Genomic DNA, 24,022 nt, shown 5'->3' on the forward strand with positions numbered 1-24,022 from the left:
TCTAGTTCCTGACCCAGGCTGCTTGTGAGTTATTCCTAAGACCCTCCAGGGCATGGGGTGGAGACTTTCTTGGAAGAAGCCATGGCATCCTGCCTTCCTGCTTCCCCTGGGTTGTGAAAAAGATCTAGGGCAGGAACCCACATTGTGTGTACCAGGAAGAGAGAAGTCATGGGGACTGAAGGGTCCCAATCCTGGCAGAGCCAGACCCAGTGGAGATCTCCGCATATGACTGAGCCAATCTATGACTCATCCCAGAGAACCTCGCCTACTGGTGCCTGTGCTCATACAGGTGGGACAGAAGTCCCAACTTCCCCCAGCCCTGGGTGGGTAGTACCTTCATGGATGGCCACTGGCTCTGGCCCCCACCTTCCCCTCGGGCTACATCCCTGATTAATGATCTTGTCTTTCTGATTTATGAGCAGCCCCTCCAGATGAGGGTGGGTGCCCCTCACGGCCCCGCCCGCCCCGCTCAGCTGGAGTAGAAGAGAATTATTAAATAAACATCCATACGTCATTCCTCCTCCCCACGCCGGTTGCGCCGAACCCATGCGGCCCGCTCCCGCACTGACACGGAGCGGCGGCGGTGATTCATGGGCAGCCGGGCCCCGAGCCGCGGCCCATACATCATGCCAGCAGCACTCGCGGCCCCGGCCGAGATAAACTGATCAACCACAACGGGCTGGAATGAATTTATGACAACACAAAATGGAGGGAAACAAATGGGAGGTGACCCTGGGCCACCGACCCGGCCCTGCACCGGCCTGCAATCCACTCTCCTGGCAGGAGGCAAGATGGAACACTGGCCCTGGAATGAAGAGGCTGCCTTTTAACCCCAGGCAACCTAGCCTCCAGCAGAGAGAGGGGTGGGGTGCGGGGAGGTAAGCAGTGGCCAACAGCAGCAACTCCAGGCAGCTAGAGCTGGACAATGCCACCTCTGGGGGCCAGAACTGGCCTTGCTTGGGCTTCCGGAAAGGCAGTAAGACACCCAGCTGATTTCAAGTCCTTGCGGCTCCTGGGGATCCAGGCCAGGGGCTGCCCAGCCCCACGTGAAGTGCTAATGGATCCCCTCCCCACCTGCCAGAGAACCTAGGCCAAAAATTCCTACCAGAAGTGAGGAGACCCAATGCTCCTGCCTAAAACCCACTGCGAGCGCCACCTGGGACAAGAAAAATGAAACCAATTTAGCTCCCGATTAAGAAACAGAAACTGGAGATGAATCAAGTGCGCTGGCTGGGCTGGGCGGCCATACATCACAGTCCCGGGCAGAGCCGCCGCAGCGGGCAGGCAGGCAGGCGGAGTGCTCCTCCCGCCGCCAGGACTCCCAGGGCAGTGGCCCAGCGATCAATTCAGAGAGTCACGCTTAGCACCAGCTGGGCCCCACTGCCGGTCGTTTGCCCAGGGCCGCAGGACTAAGCTATGCTCCGGAGGGCCAGGAGTCCTGGCAGCAGGCCTTCCTGCTCGCAGAGAGCCCCCTCTCTCCCCTCCCACTGAACTGTCGTCCCAGGGGCCCCTCTCCTGGTCAGACACTCACTTCTCGATGTCACTATTCTTGCAGGTCTTCTGCATGGCCTCCTGCTTGCTGCTCTCACCGTTGCTGGTAGATGGCATCTCTGCTGGGACAGAGGAGCAACTCATACTCTGGCCAGACTGGGCAGCACAGGTGAGGGTTGGGCTTGAGTCAGTCACCACCACCCAAAGGATGTCCCCTCTCCCCAATGACTCCCAAGGTGGGTCAGGGCTTACCGTCACTGGCCCATTTAGAAAACTCAGGCGTGATGCGTGTGCTGGGAGGGCCGCCACTAGGGAAAGGAAAAGAATAAAGTGAACCCTAAAGGCAGGCAAGGGAGCCCTGAGGGTGGGTACTGGGTTGACCCCTGCCTCAGGGCTTCCCATCCCTCTATCCCACCCACCCAAGCCTGTGCCCACACTTGCTTTAGGACTGCGCCCCGGAGTGCCTCTCTCTCCTTGGCTTCACCAGGCTCCTCGCCTGTGCAGGGGATAACGTCAGCCTCCGTATATCTGGCATGGTGGTCAAGGACAACAGATCCTAGTTTGCAGTAGGCCGTGAAGGTTGAATCCTGGTTAAAGCTTTGACACTGACCCCAAGGAGGGGTGGATGGAATGAGCAAGTATCAGAGGTGCTGGCTACTTTTTCAATTCCCTTTGGCTTATCCCACCAGCCCCACCTTGCCCCTCAGCGCCCCAAGGATACTGCGGCTTCCCATACTCCAGAGTGTCATCCCCATCCACATCCAGGTCAGCGTCGCTGTCCGGATTCTCTTTGCCACTGCACATGACGAAGCCAGAGCCTGTGGGAAACAGGGTGTGAGCAGGGCCAGGGGCCAACAAGACTACACCAAAGGTGCCCCTTCTGTTGCCTCTAGGTAGGGCTCAGGTTTGGGGCCAGGTAAGGCCTAGGCAGAAATTTGGGCCTGAAACATAGAGACCCAATTACTTAGGTACTCTTGGCTCTGATGTTTCAATCCCTTTCACTCTGTATACCTCATCCTTCTCCTCTGCCACTTCTTGCTGCTCCTGGTGGTCTCTGCTCATAAACTAGCCCATTCATATACATTGTCAGGTCCTCAGGAGACACTCAAGCTAGTCTGCTGTCCACCTGTCTTCCAAGTCTAGGAAGAGCAGGAAGAGGACACAGAAATTCAAGGTCTACAAAGCCACCGCCACCCAAGACCTGGGCATCCCCTGTCCCCCATGGTCCACCGTGACAGTCCATCAGAGGGAAGAGCAAACTGGCTAGGGCCAGTCAGAGCCACACAGCAAGACCCCCAGCCAACGTCCTGATTTTGGCCACCAGGTCCCTGGCAGCAAAAACACCAGGCAGCTGTTCAAATATTTGGTGTCTGAAGCGCCTGACATTAATTATTCATCTCCACCTCACTCAACCCAGATTCCTGGACAAGTGCAGTTAGAAAGGGATTAGGAAGGGACGGGCGAGGGAGGATAGGCAGGCACACCTGCTTCTCAAAGCAATCCACAAAGGCAACCAGGCTGGGTGGAGGCAGGGCCACGGGCCAGGCAGGTGGCTGACCCTACACCAAGGTGCACTTGGCCCAGCCACAGGCAAACCCTTGGCCAACGGGGAGGGGTGAGAGGCTGAAGCCACATTAGAGCCCCTTATCTGCCCTGTTGCTCTGACACCCAGACTCATCCTTCCTTATGGGCACAGTCAGGGGCCACAGAGCTGCTTCTCCCTCCCTGCCCCTGCCTCTGCTCCGTGGTCTCAGACCACATCCCACTGGCAAGCGTAGCAGCCCTGCCAGGATGGACAGAGATGAAAAAGGTGGAATCTGTGGCAAGTAGAATCAGCAAGGAAATCCTCAAAGAGGTGGGGAAGCAGTTCGGGGTTCTGCCTGGTATCTCAGAAACATCTTCTTGTCCGTTCTCTCCATTCTCATCAGGACAACAGTCTTATGATGGGTCCTCAAGCCTCTTATCTGTTCCTTCCTCCTGCTTACCAGATGGTTCTGACCCTTCCTTTCCTGGCTCCAAAACCAGCTGTGGCTTCCCACTACATGCATAATCTCCTCAGCCAGATCCATCAAGATGTGGATGTACCTACTTGTCCACCTTTGCTCTTTTCCTCATTTCACTCCATAAGTGCTATGCCTACAGACAGACTCTTCACTGCACCTCACACAACCCCGTATGTCCTGCTCTTGAGACTTTTGCTCATGCTATTCACCCCATGTAGAATGTTCTCCATCTTTCAAGCCCATTTCAAGAGCATTTTCTTCCTGATCTTCCTTCTCCCACCTACGCCTCCGGTCTCCGGTCTCACAAAGGTTTCACCCATCCCGAAGGCAGGTAGCACAAGGGGAAGAGAGCTGCTAGGCACTACCAGGGGCCACCCCTCCCCGACAATCCTCATTTCCCCTTCGCACCAACAAACTCGAGGCACCAACAAACTCGAGGCAGCAGGCAGGTCACAGCAGGGCCATTAAGCTAAGAAAACACCAAGTTAAAGCTCTGTCCCTTGTTCACAGTCAGGTATCCTGACAAGCAATTCCCTCCTCGTGGGTGAGTGGCACCTCTATAAACCCTCTGACAGTCTGGGAGACAAACCCTGCCATCAATCAGACTGTAGCTATCAGGTTCACTTACAGCCTGTGCCCCCGAACCCTGCCAAGGCCCCCTCCCCCAAGTACACACAGCTCAGCAGCCGGCCTCACATCCTCGCCTCGGCCGTGCCTTGCCCAGCCCTGCCTGGTGAGTGTACAAAAAGGAAAGCAAAGGACCCATGGCAAAGCTGAGGAAACGGTACCACAGAGCTGCCAGGAAGAGTCCCAGTTTCTCAACACGGAAAGTAGCCCTGTGGCCTGAAGTCCTCTCCTCGGCCAGGCCCGGACCAGGACTCCTACTCCAGTGAAACATAGCTACTGTGCTTTCCTCGACCCTCCACGTCTGTTCGCGCGACAGTGCCTTCGTACATCTTGTCATCTCTCCTCCCTCCTGGTCTACAAAACAAACGCTGGCTTGTTCTGCAAGTCTGACCTAGCTCGGCCATGCCTCCTGCTACGAACTCACAGTGCCAATGCGCACAGCTGCTCCAGAAATACTTCCTGAATGAACTCACCCCAACAACATTCTTTCAACCTTCACTGAGCTCATCCTCGGCCTGGCTTGGCACTGGAGACACAGAGTTTCAAGATCTGATCTCTACCCTTGAGGTGCTGAGTGTAGAGACTTCCCCAGGTATTTCTACATAGGTGTCCCTTCCTTGGTGTCCACCCAGACTCCCGCACAACACCAAAGTCATAGTTGTTACATGTATTGTCACAGTCTCTCATCAAACTGCAAGCCCAGGTCTGACTCACTGCTGTGGTCTCAGCATCATCCAGCAGAGCTGGCCAGGCCCACAGCTGTGACGGCTAAATGGTGACAGTGCTGTCCTGTTAGGTCCTGAGAGCCCTGCGTCCGAAAGGAGGCTGAGGCCCGAAGCCTCTCAGGACACAACTTTCCCTGCCAGGCCCCAACCCTAGCTGGGCAGTGACGACCTGCCAGGTAGGACAGAGAGCGTGGCACATCTTATCTTAGCATGGCACAAGGAAAAGGCCTTTCTGTCTCTGGTCTGAGCGGTTTACCATGACCCTGACCCCATCCCCCAGTGGAGACAGATGTTGGGAACCTCTCCCTACCCCCACAGGTGTTCAGAACAGGCTGCTACCGCCAATTTCCTTCTTACGCTGCCCCAGCCTGCTCCAGCCTCCTTCCCAGCACATTAAACTTTATTTTCTTAATGAAATGTCACTTGCTGACTTCTGGCAGAATCATAATAAAAAGAAACTGCCATAAAGCCGTTTTATGCAGACAGCAGCCCCCCTCTCCCCCCCAGCTTGCTTTGAGAGCAAGGCTCCATAGCTGTTTTATGTTCTCAGCTGCTGGAACATCCCAAGCCAGTGCTCAGAGGCAAGATGGCATACAGAGCTCCTTTCCAAGCCTCTGGCTCCTGTTCCATGTAGCTCTGGGGATAACAAGCAAGCTGCCACTCCTGCTGCTGCTATCCAGGGAAGGGACTCAGCTCCCAGGACCTGCAAGATGACCTGGGGGACCCTTCAGCCACCAGGGGAGGCCCCTTGCTATGGCTCAAGCCCGCCGAGAGTGGCGCAATGTGCTGGGCTGCTGTCTCTAGGCAAACTAAGCCTGCTGGTCAATGATGCTCAGCAGAGTGGGTTCTGGAAGGGTAGGCAGTGCGAAAAATCCCTTCCCTCCAAAAGAATACTTAGCAACAGAGAAGAAGAGGATTAAGTGCAGAAACGATAGGCAAGTCTAAATTTTATAAAAATGACCCCTCTTCCATAAACTCATTTCTTCCTGGGTCATCGAGGAGAAGGGAAAAAAAAAAAAAAAATCAGTGTTAATTTAATCAACTGATTAGGTGATCGATTGAGAAACTGGAGATGCCCGTTCACTGGGGGCACTAACGTCCTGGAACCTGAAACCACAAAAAAGGAGCCATCAATTTCCTCACCTGCTGCTCTGAACAAAACCTGAGCCCAGGGAGAAAGGAAAGTCTTGGGGCCCTTCAGAGGCCATGCTCTTGGGGGCGGGGGGGGATGGGGGGCGGGCAGCCGCTTCCGGAGAGTTTTACACTGGAATTAGTTACAGATGCAGTTACGGTGTCTTGTGTAAACGCCATCGATTGGGGAGCTGACAGTCTGGGGAGCTGCGATGCGGGACAATCAATCGGCCTGCAGTGTCACCTGCCACCTCGCTGAACAGTTGACAATGCAATTATCCAGTGTGGAGGCAGGGAGTTGGCGTGTGTCAAACGCACTTAGCCACTTTCCGGGCCTCCTCAATAACGCGTTTCACTGCCTCACGTCAGGAGAGACGCAGAGAGACGGATGCCGTTTGAAACCATTGATACTTGCTCCTCCTGCCTGCGCTCCCTCCGTCCCAGCTTAACAACTGTGTTCCAAAAGGCCATTAAAATCCCTGTCAGTTGCCACAGGGGACAGAAGGTGCCCTGCTCCTTGCCACCTCTCCTCAGCCCTCCCAGCAGCCAACAGGTAGAACTAAAGGTGGCAGGAGCTGGAAGGCAGCAGCCCTAGCCCTCCCCGTTCCAAGACTGCCTCCCACAGCCGGCTGCTCCGACACCTGTCACTGACCTGACCACGCGGCGGGGCTGCACCGGGGGACACTTGTAGCTGCAGGGGCTCCCATCTTTTGGGAAAGAACATGCCAGAGCGGGGAGCAACGAGGGGAAGGTCTAGTTCTCTGTGCCCTGGGACTCACAATAGCTGTCGGCCCGACCCAGAAGCTGGTGACATTTTAGCCAGCCACAGCCCAGTGAAAGATCGGCGTCAGAGCTGCCCTGCCTGTCCTCTCCATGAGGTCTCATCCCAGGCTACTGGAACCAGCCTAAATCCGAGACAGGAACTTGAGAAAGATGTAGTCGCTAGGCCAGGATCTGGGTAGGGCAGAGGCCTGCACAGTTGGTTGTCTAAGTACCATCATTCTCGCTCCCCTCCACCTGTTTGATTCAAAGGGGCTCAATGCTGGATTCTAGTGACTTGTTTCCTGTCAGGGCTCACAGATAAGCTGCGGCACCTTGTAGTTCCTGTGCAGTTTCCTGGGAAATGTTTCCATCTTGCCACACTCTTGTGCCCGCCCCCATCACTGTTACCTTCTCTGAAACCAACCATTCCCGTGTCCTCTCTCTCTAGCCAGTCCATTCCAGAACGATGGGCTCCAGGCTCCCCAAATCCAGCTGGGTGAACTTTCACTGGCAACCAATACAGGGGAAGGATCAAATCTCACCATAAGTCTTTTCTAGGACCCAGGAGCTGGAGATAGGAAATGAGGAGAAAGGTGTGGCTCGTTCATCACATACCTCCTTTGACTATAGATAGGAGCAGGTTTGTCCCCAGGGGCGTTATAATTAGTTTTTCCCTGAGGCCTGCTGCTCTAGCCCAGAGGCCCCTTGCTCTGCCCAGGGCTGGCATGGTGCCCCAGAAGAGGATCTTTTTCTCCTAACTGCTAAGCTCTCTCAGGGGAATGCTGGGGAAGGACTAGGCCCCATGCCACCCTTTATGCAATTCTAAAGCTGGGTGGGGGAAACAGCAGTAGCAGATTAAGTTTGAGAGGACATCAGCAGCTCAGGGACATAGCCCAGGATTTCTCTGAGAACTGGGAAGGCCACAGTATTTCCTGGACACTGAAAGTTTTAGGTCTTCTGACCTACCATCTTGAAATCTTTATTTCCTTTAGCCTCTTAAAGATCTATTTCTAGCTGGGCCTATCTTGGTGCTGCTTACTTACCTGTTCTGTCTGGTCCTTCATTTTGTTCTAGAGTCCCAATTCTAAGCACTCCTGGGCCTGAGCTATCTGGGCTTTGCCCTCGATAGCCACAGGTCCATCTTCAAGGCCTGTTCCCCTCAGCCAAGTATCTCCACCAAAACTCTTGCTTGTTCCTTTGCTCCATAGCAGATTACATTCAAGGTAACAGATCTGCTCCATCAGATCAGTTCCCAGTGGGCCTGGTGGGAAGCTTTGCTGAGGATGACGAAGGGGCCCTGGTCTGGGAGGAGGGATAGGGGATGATCGGATACAGGAACTTATCTGCAATTCTTCAATTCTTTCATATCTAACAAGGACAGCAATCTCTGTTCTGTCAGCACGTACAGCGCAGCTTAAATGGGCCTCACCACTCGCCCGCTCATCCTGCCTCTGCTCCCTCTCTCTGAAGTCGGCTGGGCAGCTTCTTCAGCCGGCGTTATCACTCCCTCTAACCGGTCTTGGCAGGCAATCTAATTCCTCCTGAAAAGGTCACCGCCATTTTAACTGCCTTTCAATCACATTAAGCACGCGCTGCCCGGCTTGCGGCCCGGCCCGCCCGGCGGGCGATCAATGCGCCGCACTGACACCAGCCCGCCTGGCGGGGCCACACCCAACCCCCCAAGAGTTGGGGCCTACCAGTCCTGGCCAGGGAGGGTAGACTGACAGATGGCCAGCTTCTGCAGACGGGGTTTCAGGGGCAGAGGCAGTCAGGATCAACCAGGGCCTCCTTTGATGCCCCCCTCCCCCCCACCGAGGAGCCTCAGCCTCCTCTGCTCCACTGCGCCCCGCTCTCTGCCTTGTGGCCCCTGCTGATCTTGCTGTAAAACAGCCTTTCAAGTCTGCTTGTCTTTTGACTGCACTAAGCTGTTTAAGAGGCGGCCGCAGCTTCTATCAGGCAAGCTGGAGCCATTCTCTGCAGATAAAGGCACCTCCGGCCCTGCTCCCTCTTCAAGCCTCACTCTCATTCTCGCTCTCCAAATCGCTCAAAGAAAAGCCCCCTTTGAACTCCCCTCAGGAATTCTTGAAAGGAACCACCTCACAGTGTAAACACTCAGGGAAAACTGACACCCGCCCAGGGCCTAAGAGCCCTGCACACCCGCTCTGCAAGTGCGGCCGGGCGCAGGGGAAATACTCTGTCAAATCAGCAGGCCCCATGTATGTAGCTTTATCCTCTGTAAGCCTTGTCTGGTGCCCAGAAGGTATCAGGTCCAGCTCAGTGCCAAGAAACCTAAGAAGTTGCCACAGTAATGGAAGATGTGAATATCTGCAGCTGCCAACTGTGAACCCACAGCAGCATCCTGCAGCTGACCCTGATGGGCCACCACCAGACACCTGTGTGTCCCATTTCCAGGATCCTGGGCTTTTTGCTGCTCATCCTCCTCCCAGGGCCTCAGACAGTCTAGAACTACAGGACAGGACCAGAGTGAGGTGGCAAATGAACTTTCTCCAGCTCAGGCTGGGGCAATGGTTTGGGCTGATTTACCGTCCTGACACTCTGGCTTGCCCCAAATGCTTGGGGAGTGAGAGAAACCCAGAGGCATAATGCCCCACCTGGACTTAGAGCCCCTTCACATATCCAATCTGCACTGCATGGCACTGTGGAGACCACTCCTCAGGACCAGCCCTTGCAGCACGGTCTGGACAAGGCAGAGACCCTCTTCCCAGCTGCTGTGAGATTCCCCAAGGACCAGACCCACCAGTACTCCCACGGGTGTTTGCCCAGAGAATTGGAGGCAGATGGGAAGCAGATTGGTTCACTTAATGATCGTAAGTCGAAGGGCCAGCTGTGCTTATGCACAGAAAGAGGAGAGCTGGAGGCCAGGAGGCAAACTCTTTCCCTTTTCCCCTGCCCAGAGCAGGGGAGTCTGACAAGAGGACATGACCCTAGGCATCCAACCAGTCTACTGTTTGACATGGGGTGGGGGGAAGGGTGGGGGGGTGGGAGACTTCCACTGGGCGAAGCCATATCCCTCCAAGGAGCTGGAAGGGCAAGGGAGCTGTGCAAAGCCCTGCAGACCCCTCTGCAGCAACTGGAGTGAGCCCAAGGGAAGCAGGGAGCAGCTGGGCCCAGGCCCCTCTTGCTTCAGGGCAGAGGGCGCCCAGGGAGAAGGGATGGGATCAGAGCTAAAATTAGATTCACCAATGAAGCTCATAGGAGGTCAAATTTTGCCATAACTCACTCTCTCCTCTGTAACTGATTTCCCTGACATGGGGCTGAGGAGGAGGAGGAAAATCCAATGTGTTTGCCTGGAAGCCCTCAGGGCCCCCAGTGCTGGAGGTGTACAGCAGGTTGCTGGATTCTCATTTATCAGCCTTAAGAGGGATGGAGTGATAAATGCATAACCGTCCCTTTAATATTTTATGCAGGTGCTAACGCGGCTTGGCTGTCACCTTCAATGCATCACCCGAGGCTGAGAGCCCCCCTCGTCACTCCTAGCTTGCAGCCTCACAATTCCATTTCCCCACCCAAATACATCCATTTTAATATGCACATCACAGGCAGGCAGCACGGTCACAAAGGAGCGCCGCCAGCAGCAGTTCCCACGTGGTGGAACGGGTGACCGGTCACCAGCCCTGGCCTCTCAGCTCCCAACAGATGGACACCCAGCAGAGGCCTGGCCACCAGAGCACCAGTGCTTTACGTGTCAGCCGCTTGTACCTCGGAAACCACCTTCCAGGAGAGTGGTGGCCCGTATCCGCTTCTGCCCGCACCACTCATACTCCTCAAAGCGGTTGCTGTTTTCATGCTCGATGTCCACGGCATCATCCTCAGCCATGCAGGAGCCTTCCCTCTGTGAAGAGCAAAATAGGATCATGGGTCCCGGGCCACCCCTCTTGCTCCCCCAGGTCTACAAGGAAGGCACAGCCCTGGCCCCCAGCTCTAGCGCTCCTTTCAAGGAAACCAATCCAGAAGTCAAAGAACCTGGGCCTCTTCCCAATAATTTTCCACTGGAGCCCCAGAGGAGGAATGGAAGCGTGAAAGGAAAGGAAGAGGGTGAAGAACAGAGAGGAAGAAGCTGCTGAGACCACACGGAGACCCCAACACAGCCTCTACATCTGGGGGCAGTCAGCAGCTAGTGCCAGGGGAGCAAGGGGGGAGGGGAGAAGAGGTAGGTAGTGATGGCCCCTCTACCTTAGAAAGGCAATGCTCCACATGCCTACTCATCTCCTGCTCCGATCCTGCCAGGGGGCGGTTGCACAGGGGACATACCTGCCCTTCATCTTGCTTCCTCCGTTTCATTTTCCCAATCCGAGCTGCATGGAGAAACCGAAAACAAAGCACAGAACAGGCAGACGGTCACTGTAGCTCCCAGGGTCCCAGTGGAGCTGACACATCCTGACCTCTTGCTAGCCATTAGCCCTTTTGTTCAGTGCCTGATCTGGCCCTCATTATGCAGCACCTTCTGCTCCTTTGGGGACTGGGCCTTGCCAAGAGCACCTGGGGAGGAGACTGGTGCTAGGCCAGCAAAGTATCCACTCTTTGGCCACAGATGGCTCAAGTTCAACCCATACCTTCCTCCCTGCAGTGCTCAGTAAGTCCAATGAGCAAAGACTCTCCGAGTTGCTAGGTATCTGCCCAGAAGGCCAAGACCATGGGCTCTCTTAGAGAACATCTCTTGGCTAGAACCCAGGGTCCCTCCATGGGGCCAATTTGTCTTGCTGGTCACTCATCAGCTAAAACCTCTTTTGTTCCTGGGCCAAGGGCCCTGTGGCACAGCCCTCAGTGTCCTACCTAGAATCCCTCAGGAAGATTTTCTCCCATGTCCACTGGTCCCATTTTTTAAAACGGAATGCTTCATAAATTTGCATATCATCCTTGTGTCGGGGCCAAGCTAATCTCTGTATTGTTACAATTTTAGTGTATGTGCTGACAAAGAAAGCACTTCACTGGTCCCATTTTACAGAAGAGGAGACTGAGACCCAGTCATAAAGGTATAGAGGATCTGAGTCAGAGAGCCCATGGTACCTTGAGAGGACAGCTTTCATTGCGCCTACCCAAACCTGTTCCATCATTTCTAATCAGTGCAAGGGGCTGGCAGGCCCCTGAGGCAGACGGCTGCCTGCCATGCTGTCCCGCAGGGGGCTCAATTCCAAAGTGCACACTGTAAGCCCAAAGCACTGCTAATTAATGCTGAGAGATGCAATCATTTCTAATTAGCTCACTAATCCCTCTCTGCAGCCCTCCTGTCACTGAAGCAGGAAGGGGTCAAAACAAGGGACTGCCACCCTCCCCGTGCAATAGCAGGAGCAGAGCTAGCCACTCTGAGATCAGACTGACTGAGGGGAGCCAGCCAGGGAGAAAATGGTTCCCCACTGTAAGGCCAGGAAAAACTTTCTCATGGATATTGACCCTGGTGGGAAGCTCATGAATGCAGTTTAGGGAGGGGGACACAGGTGAAAGCTGATGTTACAATTTAGAGCTTCAGCTGTGTATTAGGCTCAGCATCAAATACCTTATACAAGGTAGCTCATTTAATTCTATATTCAACCTGAAGCAAGGCTGCATTATCCATTTTAACAGAAGACAAGCGCTTAAGGCTCAGAGAGAACAAGGCACTTGCTCAAGTAGCTAAAAAGTGGCAAAGACAGGAGAAATCAGGCCTGACTCCATAGGTTAGAATGCTCTCCTCTCCTAAGAGTACCACACCTGCCCCCTGACTGATAGCAGCAACAAAGACTGATCCGTGAGTGTGCCAGAGCACTAAGAATATGTACATGGGGACCTACCTCTTGCCTGTTGAGAGTCTGAGGCAGGGAGCTACTCCAACCCCAAAATAGTAGCTCTAGGAAGACCCAAACCAATAGGAAAGCCATCACCCCACCAGAGATGGCATGGAGTTTGAGAAATCTTGGTCTGTAGCCTGGCTCCAATCTTCAGTTTCCTGTGCTCTCACTACAAGAGAGAGGACTATGAGTGCCCTCCTTGATTTTGTAGACAAAGATCTAGATCCCTTCACCTTGACTGTCCTAACACTTGGAATTTCAGGCTTGAGCCACCTTGGCACCCTGCAGCCAGGGCTGGGATGGAGAAATCATCAGAAAGGCCAGGGATGCTGATGGTTCTTGAAGCCCATATGGAGCAGTGGGCCAATACAAAGGGCCTATGACAAACACTTATGACTGAATAAAGAAATGAATCTTACAGAACTACCAAGGAGAGCATGATACTAGACACTGTTCTTGCCCAAGCCACGCGGGACATAAGATCCCTTATAATCCCAGGAAAGCACCCTGATGGGTTGGACAACATCTGAACATTCTCAGATAACCAAGGCAGGTTTGGTTTAACTTGCCATTTATCTTGTAAGTCCTGAACTAAGCTTACTAAAGTGTAGGTAGTGTTTGCTTAAGGAGGGAGAACGACATGGTCACAGCAGCACAGATTTTGGAGGTAAACTTCAGTTTAAATCATGGTTCAGTTACATCCCATTTGCATGATTTTAAACAAATCACCTTCTCTCCCAGCCTCAGTTTCCTTATCTACAAAATGTGTTACCACTTTCTTCTCAGAAGTGCTATGATAATGATGCTTAACATGGTGTCAGGCCATAACGAATGCTTTCCCTGTCCCGGATCAGGGCTCAGCCAGGCAGCAGAAACCAAGTGGCAAGAGGTGGGGATCCTGAATGTCCATAGCCTCACTCACTGACCAGCTGGCCCAGAGACCCTAAGCCCCTTACAGCCAATACCCAGGTATACCACACCCTAGTCAGCACAAAAAGCTCGGTTCATCCAATTGTGTTCAGCAAATAGTAATGCTCCAGAGGTTTGAATCCAAAAGGGGGGGGGGCACCAGGTAGTGCATACACGACGTGCTTTCAGAGAAGGCCTCTAAGAGCTGTCGAGCCCACGCTGATCACCTTTGTGAAATGTGGGCCGACTGATAACTCAAAGAGCCCTGGGATGAGTTAGTTCCTGTTGCCGTGGGAACTCCAGATCTCACTGCATTGTCAAGTCTCAGCAGAAAGGCTGTATTCACACTACTGGGCGCTGATTAAAAACTGGAAGAAAAACATTCTCAGCGCCCTGCCGGCTTGTACAGTGAGGTCCCAGCAGTTTGCAAATTCAAAGCTGAGCTCCCGAGTGGAATTGTGTAGCTTGTTCCTCATTCTCTGGTACTTATTGCCCGCCAGGGTTCTTGAAGGCCTTTAGAGAGGCGTGGGCAAGAGCTGGAACCATAACCTCCATTAGACAGACGGGGAAACTGAGGGCGGCCGCCTTGGTTAGCACTTTCTCAGGCGCTGTGACTGCGACGAAGCCCAACAGCCCAATGTCGAAGAAACCCAGGCAGGCCTGGAGCTGCAGGCAGTGAGGGAGGGAGGAGGCCGGGGGTGGGGCGGAGGGAGGGGCCGGACAAGACTCACCATTCAGTCGGGTCTGCCGGTTGGCTCGCACTCGCAGGAAGGTCTGGGAGAAGATCCCGGCAGAAGCAAAAAAAAAAAAAAGAGAGAGAGCGAGCGCGTCAGGCGCGGCCTGGAGCCCTGGCCCCCGCCCCAGCACTGGACCCCGGTCCCGGCCTGCCCCGCCCCAAACAGCCCGTAAACAAACCTACTTCCTCCCTCCCGCCGGCCCCCCTGCTGCGCCGGCCGCTCCGGGCCCTCGGCATAGCCGCCGGGGGATGCTCTAACGGGACCCCGTGGCCGCCGCACGGTGCCGCCCCAACCCCGGTCTCCGGTACTCTGGGCCCTGCGGCCGCCCGGCCGGTGAGGGCGGCGATGCGGGCGGATTCCCCCCGGCTGCCCGGCGGCGGCGGCACCTCAGCTCCCACCGGCGGCGGCGGCCATGTTGGCCCTGATCACGTGATCCGCTGCCGTCGCGCGCCGGGGTGAAAGTTCACGATGGGGGGGGCGGCCGGACCAGGACCAGGAAACAGCTGCTCGTACTCCGGTAGTAACCGGCTGGGGCCGCCCTGGGGTCCCTCCCACCGTCCGCAAAGCCAACCCGCCAGAGTTTTAGCGGCCGCCAGGTCCTCCCACTCCGCTCCACGGCCCCTGCCAGCGCGGGGCTCCTTCTGCCCGAGAGCCTCAGTCGGGCCTCCGGCCCGATCTCCGCCTCCCGCGCGGCTAGCGCTTCGCTGGGGAGGCGGTGTCTGGATTCCGGGTCGCCTCCGGGCGATCCCACCGAATGTCCCAAAGTGTCCCTCCCCCAGCCCCTGGGCTTTCCGTAGTCCCGTTGCTAGAGGATTCCCAGTTCAGCGGTCTCTCGCACAGCCCCTGGAGGTTTCGCAGGCACCGCACGCCAACGCGGCCAACGCGGAAGTCGACATCCCCCAAACAGCCGCTGTCCTCCTGGGTGCTCGGCTACCACCATCCACTCAGTTGTGCCCGTACCGGAGACGTGAGAGGTGTCGTCGGCCCCACCCTCCTTCATGCCTCACACTCAGTCCAACTTTACATGCCAGAGTCCATCTTTAAAGGTCTCCTAAATGTTCTCATCTCCACCTCTGTGTATCTCCTACTCATCTTTCCAGGCCTAAGCAAAAATATCTTTTCCCCCCGTTACAGTACTTCCATCTCTATCTTCATTGTGGCTCATACAAATTTTTATGGTGGACTGACCACTCCAGGGGTGGGGCCACGTGTGGGTCATATGGGTGAACCCAGGGCCCTGCAGAGCGCTTGGCATAGCATATTTCTTCAATGGCTATACCTGCCTTGGATGTCACTGCTCTAGTTCATAATCTTGTGAGCTCTCAAAATTTGTCTCGCATCTGGCCTTCTGGTGTTCAGTTTCTCTCCCTGCGACCCATCCTTCAGACTACACACAATGTGATCTTTGTATTGAACAAAATTGACCCTGTCTCCCCTCCCTCACTTCTGTAACTCCTTCAAGGGTTCTCCACCTGGAAGATCTGCAGCATGGCATACAGGCCTTATGTGACCTGCTTTTTTCTTCAGACTTTTCTTCTACTACTTTTGCTCTCTCCCTTCGCCATCTTGACACTCTACCTTTGCTGGGCTAACTGTAGTTCTTTAGCACTCCATGCTCCGGACTCTGGACTAGATTATCCTCCATGCCTCCATATCTGCTGCTTGGTTAACAGTTGTTCACCCTTCAGGACTTTGCGAAGGCTCCACTTTTCCCCAAAGGTTGGGTTAGTTGCCTCCTCTGAGTTTTCACCATCCCTTGGCTTCCCTCTGATCTTGTATATTGTGATTGTTTACGTGTGTGTCCCTTCCGGGGGTGGGGTCATCTCCATCCAGTCACCCAGCACGGGGTCTAGCATGCAGGAGGTGTCAGTGGGAAGGGGAGAAGGATATTTATGAGGGAAGCCCCTGAGCCCAGTGCAGGGATGGGAAACAATCAAGGATTCAGGGCCAAATTCCAGTTCAAATTCTGACTCTGTTACTTGTAATTTATGTGTTCCAAAAAAAGTCACATCCCCTCTTTAGGCCTGTTTCCTTAGCAATAAATTGGGGGCAACGAATCCTAGTCTGCACAGTTGCTATGAGGGTAGAATGAGGTCATGGTTAAGGGAGTTAGGTAACCCAACAGGGGCTAAGTAAATGGGACTCCAAACCAGAAACCAGACCCCCCTCCCCCACTCTCCCGCTTTCAAGACTTAGTTCGATGAAAAAAAAAAAAAAAACCAACATAATTGACCAACTAGTACATGCCAGGCGTTGTGTAAAGATCAGGGGAGGGGATACCCAGCTAGTCTCTGGGGAACTTTCAGTGTCACCTCCTACCAGTTCCCCTTGTATTTTACATGCTAACAAAACTGAACTGCTAGCAGGTCCCCAAGTACATCATTCTGTGATACACCTCTATGCTCTTTGCACACAGGGTTGCCTTGAAATGGCAGACCTTCTTTGTCCACCAGAGTGAACTCCTACTTGTCCTCTGAAACCCTGTTCAGTTGTTACCTCCTCTGTGAAGCTTGCTCTGATTTGCCCCTCTTTACACTGTGCTGTCCCAGAAACTTATTTATAACTGTCACAGCACTTAAAACACTGGGCTATAATTATTTATTTGCAAATCTAACCCCCTGAAGGCAAGGACACTGGGCTGAGCATGTTTGAGTACAGGAAGGGTGTAAAGAAGGATGAGACAAGGTCCTTGCCTTGGAGGAACTCCCAGTCTAGTGAAACAGTCATGCTCATTGTGATAGGTTAAATATGGCCACAATTCTTTGCAGCTCCTTCTGTAAAGAGCTGCATTTCCTCATCCCTTGATTATGGGTTAGCTTTGTGACTTGTTTTGCCAAGTTGATGTGTGAATTCCAGAGTCTAGGCTTCAAGAGGCTTTGCAGTTTTGGCCTTCAGTCTCTTGGTGTGACACTGCCCTGAGGCTGCCAAGTAAGGAAGCTGATCTAACCTACTGGAGGATAAGAGGCCACATGGAAGAGAACCAAGGCATCCCGATCTCCCAGAATGTGAGGCTTTCCAGCCTAGTCAATCCTCCAGCTGAATGAGCTGCATAAATGAGGAAAGGCCCAGTCAACTGAAGAAAAACCATGAGAAACCATACATTGTATTACGCCACTAAGTTTTGAGATGGCTTGTTATGTCACTAAATAATGGAAACATAGCTAAACAGGTGATCGCAATATAGGATGATAAGGGCAATCATAGGGACATACAGGGGTCATGAGAAGAGAGAGCTAATCCAGAAAGGCTTCCTGGAGGAGATGGTATTTGGGCAGGATATTGAAGGATAAATAGAAATGTGATGGGGTGGGGTAAAATAGTCCCATTAGAAGAAATGGCATGTGTAAAAGTGTGCAGGCAAGAAAGGAATGGCACAGCCAAAGGAAGTGGTTGGCATTAATTACGTGGGGATAGCCTATAGGGTTCATGGAGGGCAGTATTAGGAATGGCAGCTGGAAATACTGGTTGAACCTAAATCAGAGAAGACCTCAGTGCCTATGCCCCATGGTAGTTCTTTTCCTAGTTGGGCAGGTACTGAGGCTGAATGCTGTGCCTGAAGTAGAGAGTGTGGCAGAATGCCCCCTAAAAGCAGGGCTCTGTCCATCCCTTTGGAGTGGAACTCTCTGGTACAGAGCCTTGTCTCCCTATCAGACCAGAATTCCCTGGGGTTGGGTCCTTTCTCCATTTACACTAGGGTTGTCTGGGTGAGAGCAATGTTCCCCAGGGGCTGGACTGGACTGCCTCTCTTGAACCAAGGTTTATGAGAGTGGGGATCCCTCCCCAGGGCTAGCACTTTGGACTATGCAGTTTGAGTCCCATATAGAAGCACAGGAGGTGCCAGTGAGGCTGGTCTCCACTCCCCCGCTCCCTTCTCTAAGCTCTGCACCCTGATGCCAGGCTGTGTCAATTGGGAGGAAAGGGGGCCCAAGGAGAACATCTCTTAATTCCAACAAAGGCTTCCTGTGTGCCAGCAGTGACCCAGGTCCTCTATCTGGGATTATAGGTCCCTGCTGCCTTATCTTTCCACATCCAGTCAGGGCTTCTGAGTCAGAGCTGTTTTCTCCTTTTACACTGGGGCTTCCTGAGAAGCCCTATGGCCATTCAGACAAATGTTTCTTGGAGCAGGGCCCTGTTTTCTTCCATCTGACTGGGGCTCCTAAGGGCAGGACTCTGTCTCTCCTCAGACAGAAGCTTCTGGGGGAATTCTTTCTCTTTCCTATCACAAAGGATATCCATATAGAGCTAGGATGTTACCCTCAGGCCCCCTCTTGCTGTGATTACTCCCTTCCTCTTTGCCCATGGCACTCACAGGTAATGTCTGCCTGTCTCTCTCTGGGTCTGATACCAAGGTTTGGCAGGACTGAATAGTTATTTGCTCAAGGGATCCTGGTTTTGAAGTCTTCAGGGGATTTGGGGCTATGTCTCTGGGTCCCTCATGAAATGAAACCACATAGGATACCTCTTGATGAACGAGAAGCTTCAAAAATGCTCAGAGCCCACCAGAACCCAGGTGACCTTGGCATCACTCCTTAAAACCCAACTGTAGAAGGCCCATTCCCTGACACCTGTGCCTTCTGGCTTCAGTTAGGGGCAGTGGACACAGAGGGAACCAGATACAGTTCAGGCTTCTCTTCTCCCCTCCCAGGGAGGGGGAGGAGTTAGCACCAGGCAGGCCCCTCTAAGCTTTCATCTACGGGAGCTTCCTTCTGACGCTCACCCACCCCCTCCTCACCTGGTATCTGTCTGAGTGGTGCAGGTCCTCAGTGGCGGAGGAGTGTGGTGACGCTGTTGGAGACTCTCCTTCTCTCTTGATGGAAGCAGACAACAGGAGGGACTGGAAGAAGAAAAGGGACATGTCGCCTCAGGCCAAATGAGACCTGCAGTCAGTCAGTCCCCTAGACTTCCCAGTGCAACGGAGCTTTGGGGAGAGGGGCAGAGAGGAAGGCAGAGGGATAGTCTCAACCACTCTTGAGAAGGCAGGCAGGTGTTGGGGTCCCGGGGGTATGGTGGTGGAAGAGGATGGTTTGATTCTAGGAACAGGTAGAGAACTTCAAGAGGGTCCAAACCTCCCAGATCCCAGGTAATCTCTGCCCCAGTGGGGCAGGGCTCCCTGCCCACTCCTAGTGGGCTGAGATGATATATGCTTTGTTCTCCCTTAGCAAGCAGAGACTCTGGGACCCCCCCTGAAGGGTTGGGGGTAAAGCCACATACCTGCTGCCCTGCCTGCCCCTAATACAGGCTGACGGCAGCCCTGCCATGGAGACAGTAAATTAAATAGTATGTATGAGTTTCCTGCATGCAGCTAGGGATGTACGCTGGGTCCATTTATCCCTGTGCTGCGGCAGTGACCCCAGCAAGAACCCCAGCAGAACTAACCCCCCCCCCACGTCAATCCTGTGCAGCCTCTCCTACATACGCCTGCGGTTTAGATTAATAAACTGTCTGCTTTACATTGTGTGCGAGCGCCACAATTCTAAATACCACATGGCACGTTCAGCCGGCTCTTGCCAAGGCCTGTTCAGCTGCAAATGGGGGGCCTGGAGGCCTGAAAGCAATCCCTACTTCCTTCCCCCACCCTCTCCAGCCTGCACGGCTCGGAGCCGGAAGCATACAATTCCCTAGGAGGCCTCCCCAGCCTAGAAACCATGCCAAATCGCCAGTGACAGCCCAAAGAAAGCAATTTGGGAAAGATGGAGCAGCCATTTATCCTTCATCTCCGACCGAGCCTTAGGATGTGACCCGCATGCGGTGGCCAAGCTGCACATCCTCAGGCACGGGCCCTGGGAGGGGAGGGGCAGCTGCTGGCCTGGCAGGGCTCCCTGACTCAGCCTCTCCCCAAGAGCTGGCGGAGGAAAGAGCCTGGGAAGGGCCTGCAACTTGGAGCCCTTTCTTCACCCAGCCAGGCAGGCCCAGGGCAGATTAAGGTGGGCTTTCAGGCGATGTCCTTCTCCTTCTCTGGTCTCAGGGAGGATGCTGAGGAGGGGAAACAATGTGGGGGTCCCTGCCCCCCGCCACGAGAAAGCTCCCTCTTGTGTGCTTTCTCTCTCTCTCTCATTCTCTCTAGGTTAGAAGCCCTGAGAGGCCCCAGCATTACACCTGGGGCAAGCAGAATAAAAAAAGGTCACTGGCGCTTTTTAAACATGGACCAAAAAGCAGTAAAATGTGTTTTGAAAAAAAAATCCCAGCATTAAATCATGACTTTTTGCCTGGCTCTTCGCCTCATTAAAAGTGGCCTTTTGGAAGGTAAAATTATCATTGTAAGCGATAAGATCTTTAAGAAAATAATTCACGGCTTCTTCACCCTTTAATATGATAGCCGCCACCGGCTAATTTTTTTCTTAATGGCAATGAGGCCATCAATCTTGTCTAAGGCCCCCTCGCCCTCTCCTCCTCCTCCCTCCCTCCTTCTCCCTGTCCTCTCAGTCTCTGGCTTAAACCTTCTACCTCACGCCTCTTCCCACCCATGGCCCACTTCCCTACAGCCTCAGCCACAGGCTGGGGATAGACGCTGAAATGGTCAGCTTTGGGGGCGTGAGCATGAATCTGGAAGTGGGCGAGCCGGGGTCCTTGCCTCTGAGTCTGATTATCAACATGCCTGTGTCCGTGGTGGCAGGATCCACACATGTTTTAAGACCTCCTGTGTGAGTATTCTGACCTCAGTAGTGTGTGCATGTGCATATGTGTGGGGCCAGGTATGGACGTGGATTGCATCTGTGTTTATCCTTCGAGCACAGGCCTCACTGGGGTCCAATGCCTAGCCCTGACAGCCATGCTCAGGTGTCAGGTGTCAGGTGGCAATGGCTGGCCTACCTTCCTTAACCACAACCACTGAATGCTGCAGGCATCCGCGGGCGGGTGGCTCCCCACCTGCATGGTCCACAGCTGCGTGGCAACACCCACCTTTTCTCTTTAGAGCCGGAGGACTTTGCTTCCTTGGGCAGGGCCTACATCTGTCTCTGCCCCTTATTCTGTCCAACTTTCTGTGTTGAGTGATTTCCTGAATGAAGGTGCAAAATCCACTCCCACCCTTTCTGAGGCCTCCGGGGAAATTAGGTCAACCCTTGGAGGTAATATATTATCACTCTGGCTCCTTTTCTCCAAACTGCCCTCTCAGATGTCACCAGTGCCTTTAAGACTTCTTAATGCAATGGTTCCCTTCTCCAGACTTTCTCTCTTCAACTGCTACCACCCCATACGTTTGGAACTTTTCTCCCCTTAGAGTCTGGGGTACCAGGCTTTCCTGGGCCCCTCCTAACTTGTGACCCCTCCTCCTCTACCCTTTTTCTGGTGCCTATACCTTATCTTGACCCCCCAGTGCAGGGGTCCCCAGATTCTCTAGTTGGCTTTCGCTCTAATTTCTCTGTGCACGCCTCCTGACTGATTTCATCCATTTCTGAAGCTTTAACATTCACTCCTCACTCCCTATAAAAAGGGCCAGGGTTTCCTGCCTTTACGAGTCATTTTGAGAACTCTTAAGAAAGGATGTTGCCTTACTGAGGGTGAGGAAGGGGACACTCAGTGAGTAGGGTCTAGTTCTCCTCCTCAGGTCCCCACTCTCTCAAAATCATCACCTTTGGGGAAGCAGTACCATCTGCCTCTGGGGCCACCTATGGGAGTTCTTGGTACAAATCATGTCATTGTGCTAAGGCCTCTCTGGCCCCTCCTTTGAACCAGCCACTTGCCCTTCATTTTTCCTTTCTCTGTCTGATGCTTTCAAACCTCTCTCCCATGGTATCTGTTTAGAGGGGGCAGATTGTCTCCCCAGATGAGCCCAACATCCTCCCCGGCTCCCTGCTGCCCAACATCCTCCCTAGCTCCCTGCTACCCTCAGGACAAAGTATACACACACACACACACACACACACACACCCCATGGCCTGGCTTTGAAGGCCAGTGCACTCTCTATCTTGACCTGCACTTCTGTATGTTTCTTTACCTGCTACAGCTCACCTTCCTCCTTTGAGTCTTAATGTCCGAGCCCCCCATGCCTCCAGGTCATTCTTAGCTTTGACCCCTGTCCTGACTAGAAGAGGAAGAAGTCAGATGAACATACTCTGGCTCATGCTCAGACTACACACACACACACACACACACGCACGCACACACACTCAAGCACACAGGTTAGCCCTCCGCCTCAGGTTGACGATCAAACCCTGGAGACAGTTGGGCATCCAGGAAGAGCTCCTTTTCCTCGAGAGGAATCAGTTATGGGTAGGCCTAGGTTAGGATGGGTAGGAGGAAAACACACAATTGTCCACCTACCTTGGGGGTGCCTGGAGCCATGCCATCCTTCAGAAGGGAATTCTTGCTGCCAAGAAAGAAGAGAACAGGGTGACCATCCCACTTGCTGCCCAGGGCATGCAAGAGAAGAATAGCAAGAAGACCCCAAAAAGAGAAGGCATAGCCAGCTTAGCCCAGCCCCGTGCAGCCAAGCTCTACCAAGGCCATTCAACCCCAGCTGGCCCTGACTAGCTCAGCCTCCATCAGGGACCCGTGGCAAGAGCTGGGAGGGGGACATAGACACTAGGCCTGGTAGGCTGCCTCGTGAATCTGAGGAAAGAGGCTTTACCTGACTCCTGGTATCAGCCCTGAGGATTCTGCATATCCTGGATGCCCCCTTCCCTCCACCTCCTGTCCCCAGCCTGCTCTTAGCTCCTATGGGATTGGGGTGATGGAGCTGACATGGCTCTTGTCAATTCTCCCTCCAACACGCTGCAAACTGCGTTAGGCCAGGAATGATCTCCCCCTGATTCAATTTGTCAGCCCCAGGCCCTCCGGCATCGGGCGCGGCAGGCGGGCGGGAGCTGGGCCCTGAAATATGGTGGGCGGCTCGGAGCAGGCGGGGGCAGGGGTGGGAGGTGATGGATGGGCTGTGGGGGAGGCGAGGACTGTGTTTAATAACAAAATTGGTATGCAAGGCCACATCCCGCGCTAAGCATGAGTGATCCAGAGCCACAAAGTATTACAAATCCCTGCTAAACAGATGCTGACAATGGAACAAGACGTATCAAATCAGATCCACTTCAGAAACATTAATATCCCTGTTCCTGTCCCTCCCTCCCTGCTGCCCCCACTGTGCTCACCACATCTGTGCTCACACATTCATGCACGTGCACTCACACACACATACAAATACATGCACACAGAGGCGCTGGCTGATACATGCAGGAGGCAGACACAGCCCATTGACACAGGGTCCCTGCACAGACACGCACAAGCTCTGCAGGGACAGCACGCCCACAGAGCTGTCCATAGGGCACGAAAGACACACAGACACACACCCAAGGCAGAATGCGTGGGGCACGCACGGACTCACGGGGCATGGACCCAGGGAACACCCACAGGGTCCGACGAAGACACACCCAGTATGTGAGCAAAGGCTTAGGTGGATTCAGATAAAGTCATCGTCGTCCCCCAGGGGACGTTTGGCAATGTCTGGAGACCTTTCTGATCGTCACCAATGGGGGCCCGGAGTGTGCTAATGGCATCTAGTGGGTAGAGAATATTAACCATCCTACAGTGTATGGGACAGCCCCTCCCAACGAAGAATTATCTGGCCCCAAATGTTAATAGTGCTGAGGTTGAGAAACCCTGGCATAAAGGCAAATACACACACATACCCACTGTCCATAATTCTGTCAACAGTCACTCAGACCCATGTGGTCACACCCAGAGGCTCAAACATGTTGTAAATAAAGACCCATTCACAACAGTCCCCCAGACCTGGGTGAAGAGCTGCTCAGGCACCAGCATCCACGGAAATACATGCATGGATGCAGACACCCACATGCACGGACACGCACCCACACAGGCAGACACACGTGGACACACACCCACACAGACACATGCAT

At 53.8% G+C, this 24,022-nt stretch overlaps 1 protein-coding gene and 1 non-coding gene across 4 annotated transcripts in view; both read right to left on the reverse strand.

Moving 5' to 3' along the window:
* RNF220 (ring finger protein 220) overlaps positions 1–24,022 on the reverse strand; it is a 224,927-nt gene that overhangs the window by 4,796 nt on the left and 196,109 nt on the right. The window contains exons 4-12 of one of the 3 annotated variants that reach the window (XM_045897854.3): positions 22,434–22,479; positions 18,904–19,005; positions 14,166–14,208; positions 10,934–11,055; positions 10,460–10,592; positions 2,213–2,309; positions 1,933–2,019; positions 1,744–1,799; positions 1,532–1,610 (exon numbers count right to left, since the gene is read on the reverse strand). In XM_045897854.3, the coding sequence (XP_045753810.1) occupies positions 1,532–1,610; positions 1,744–1,799; positions 1,933–2,019; positions 2,213–2,309; positions 10,460–10,592; positions 10,934–11,055; positions 14,166–14,208; positions 18,904–19,005; positions 22,434–22,479 (765 nt within the window). Of the gene's footprint in view, positions 1–1,531; positions 1,611–1,743; positions 1,800–1,932; positions 2,020–2,212; positions 2,310–10,459; positions 10,593–10,933; positions 11,056–14,165; positions 14,209–14,353; positions 14,622–18,903; positions 19,006–22,433; positions 22,480–24,022 lie in introns of those variants that run through there. The other 2 variants (XM_045897855.3, XM_045897856.3) reach the window with 2 other exon arrangements.
* LOC123860656 (U6 spliceosomal RNA) lies at positions 11,581–11,684 on the reverse strand. The gene has a single exon (XR_006794778.1). It is a non-coding gene; the product is annotated as a U6 spliceosomal RNA (small nuclear RNA).

Source organism: Mirounga angustirostris, unplaced genomic scaffold, assembly GCF_029215605.1.
Source record: "Mirounga angustirostris isolate CCGP_5_RB_7025 unplaced genomic scaffold, mMirAng1.0.hap1 SCAF_4, whole genome shotgun sequence".
Classification (NCBI taxonomy): Eukaryota; Metazoa; Chordata; class Mammalia; order Carnivora; family Phocidae; genus Mirounga; species Mirounga angustirostris.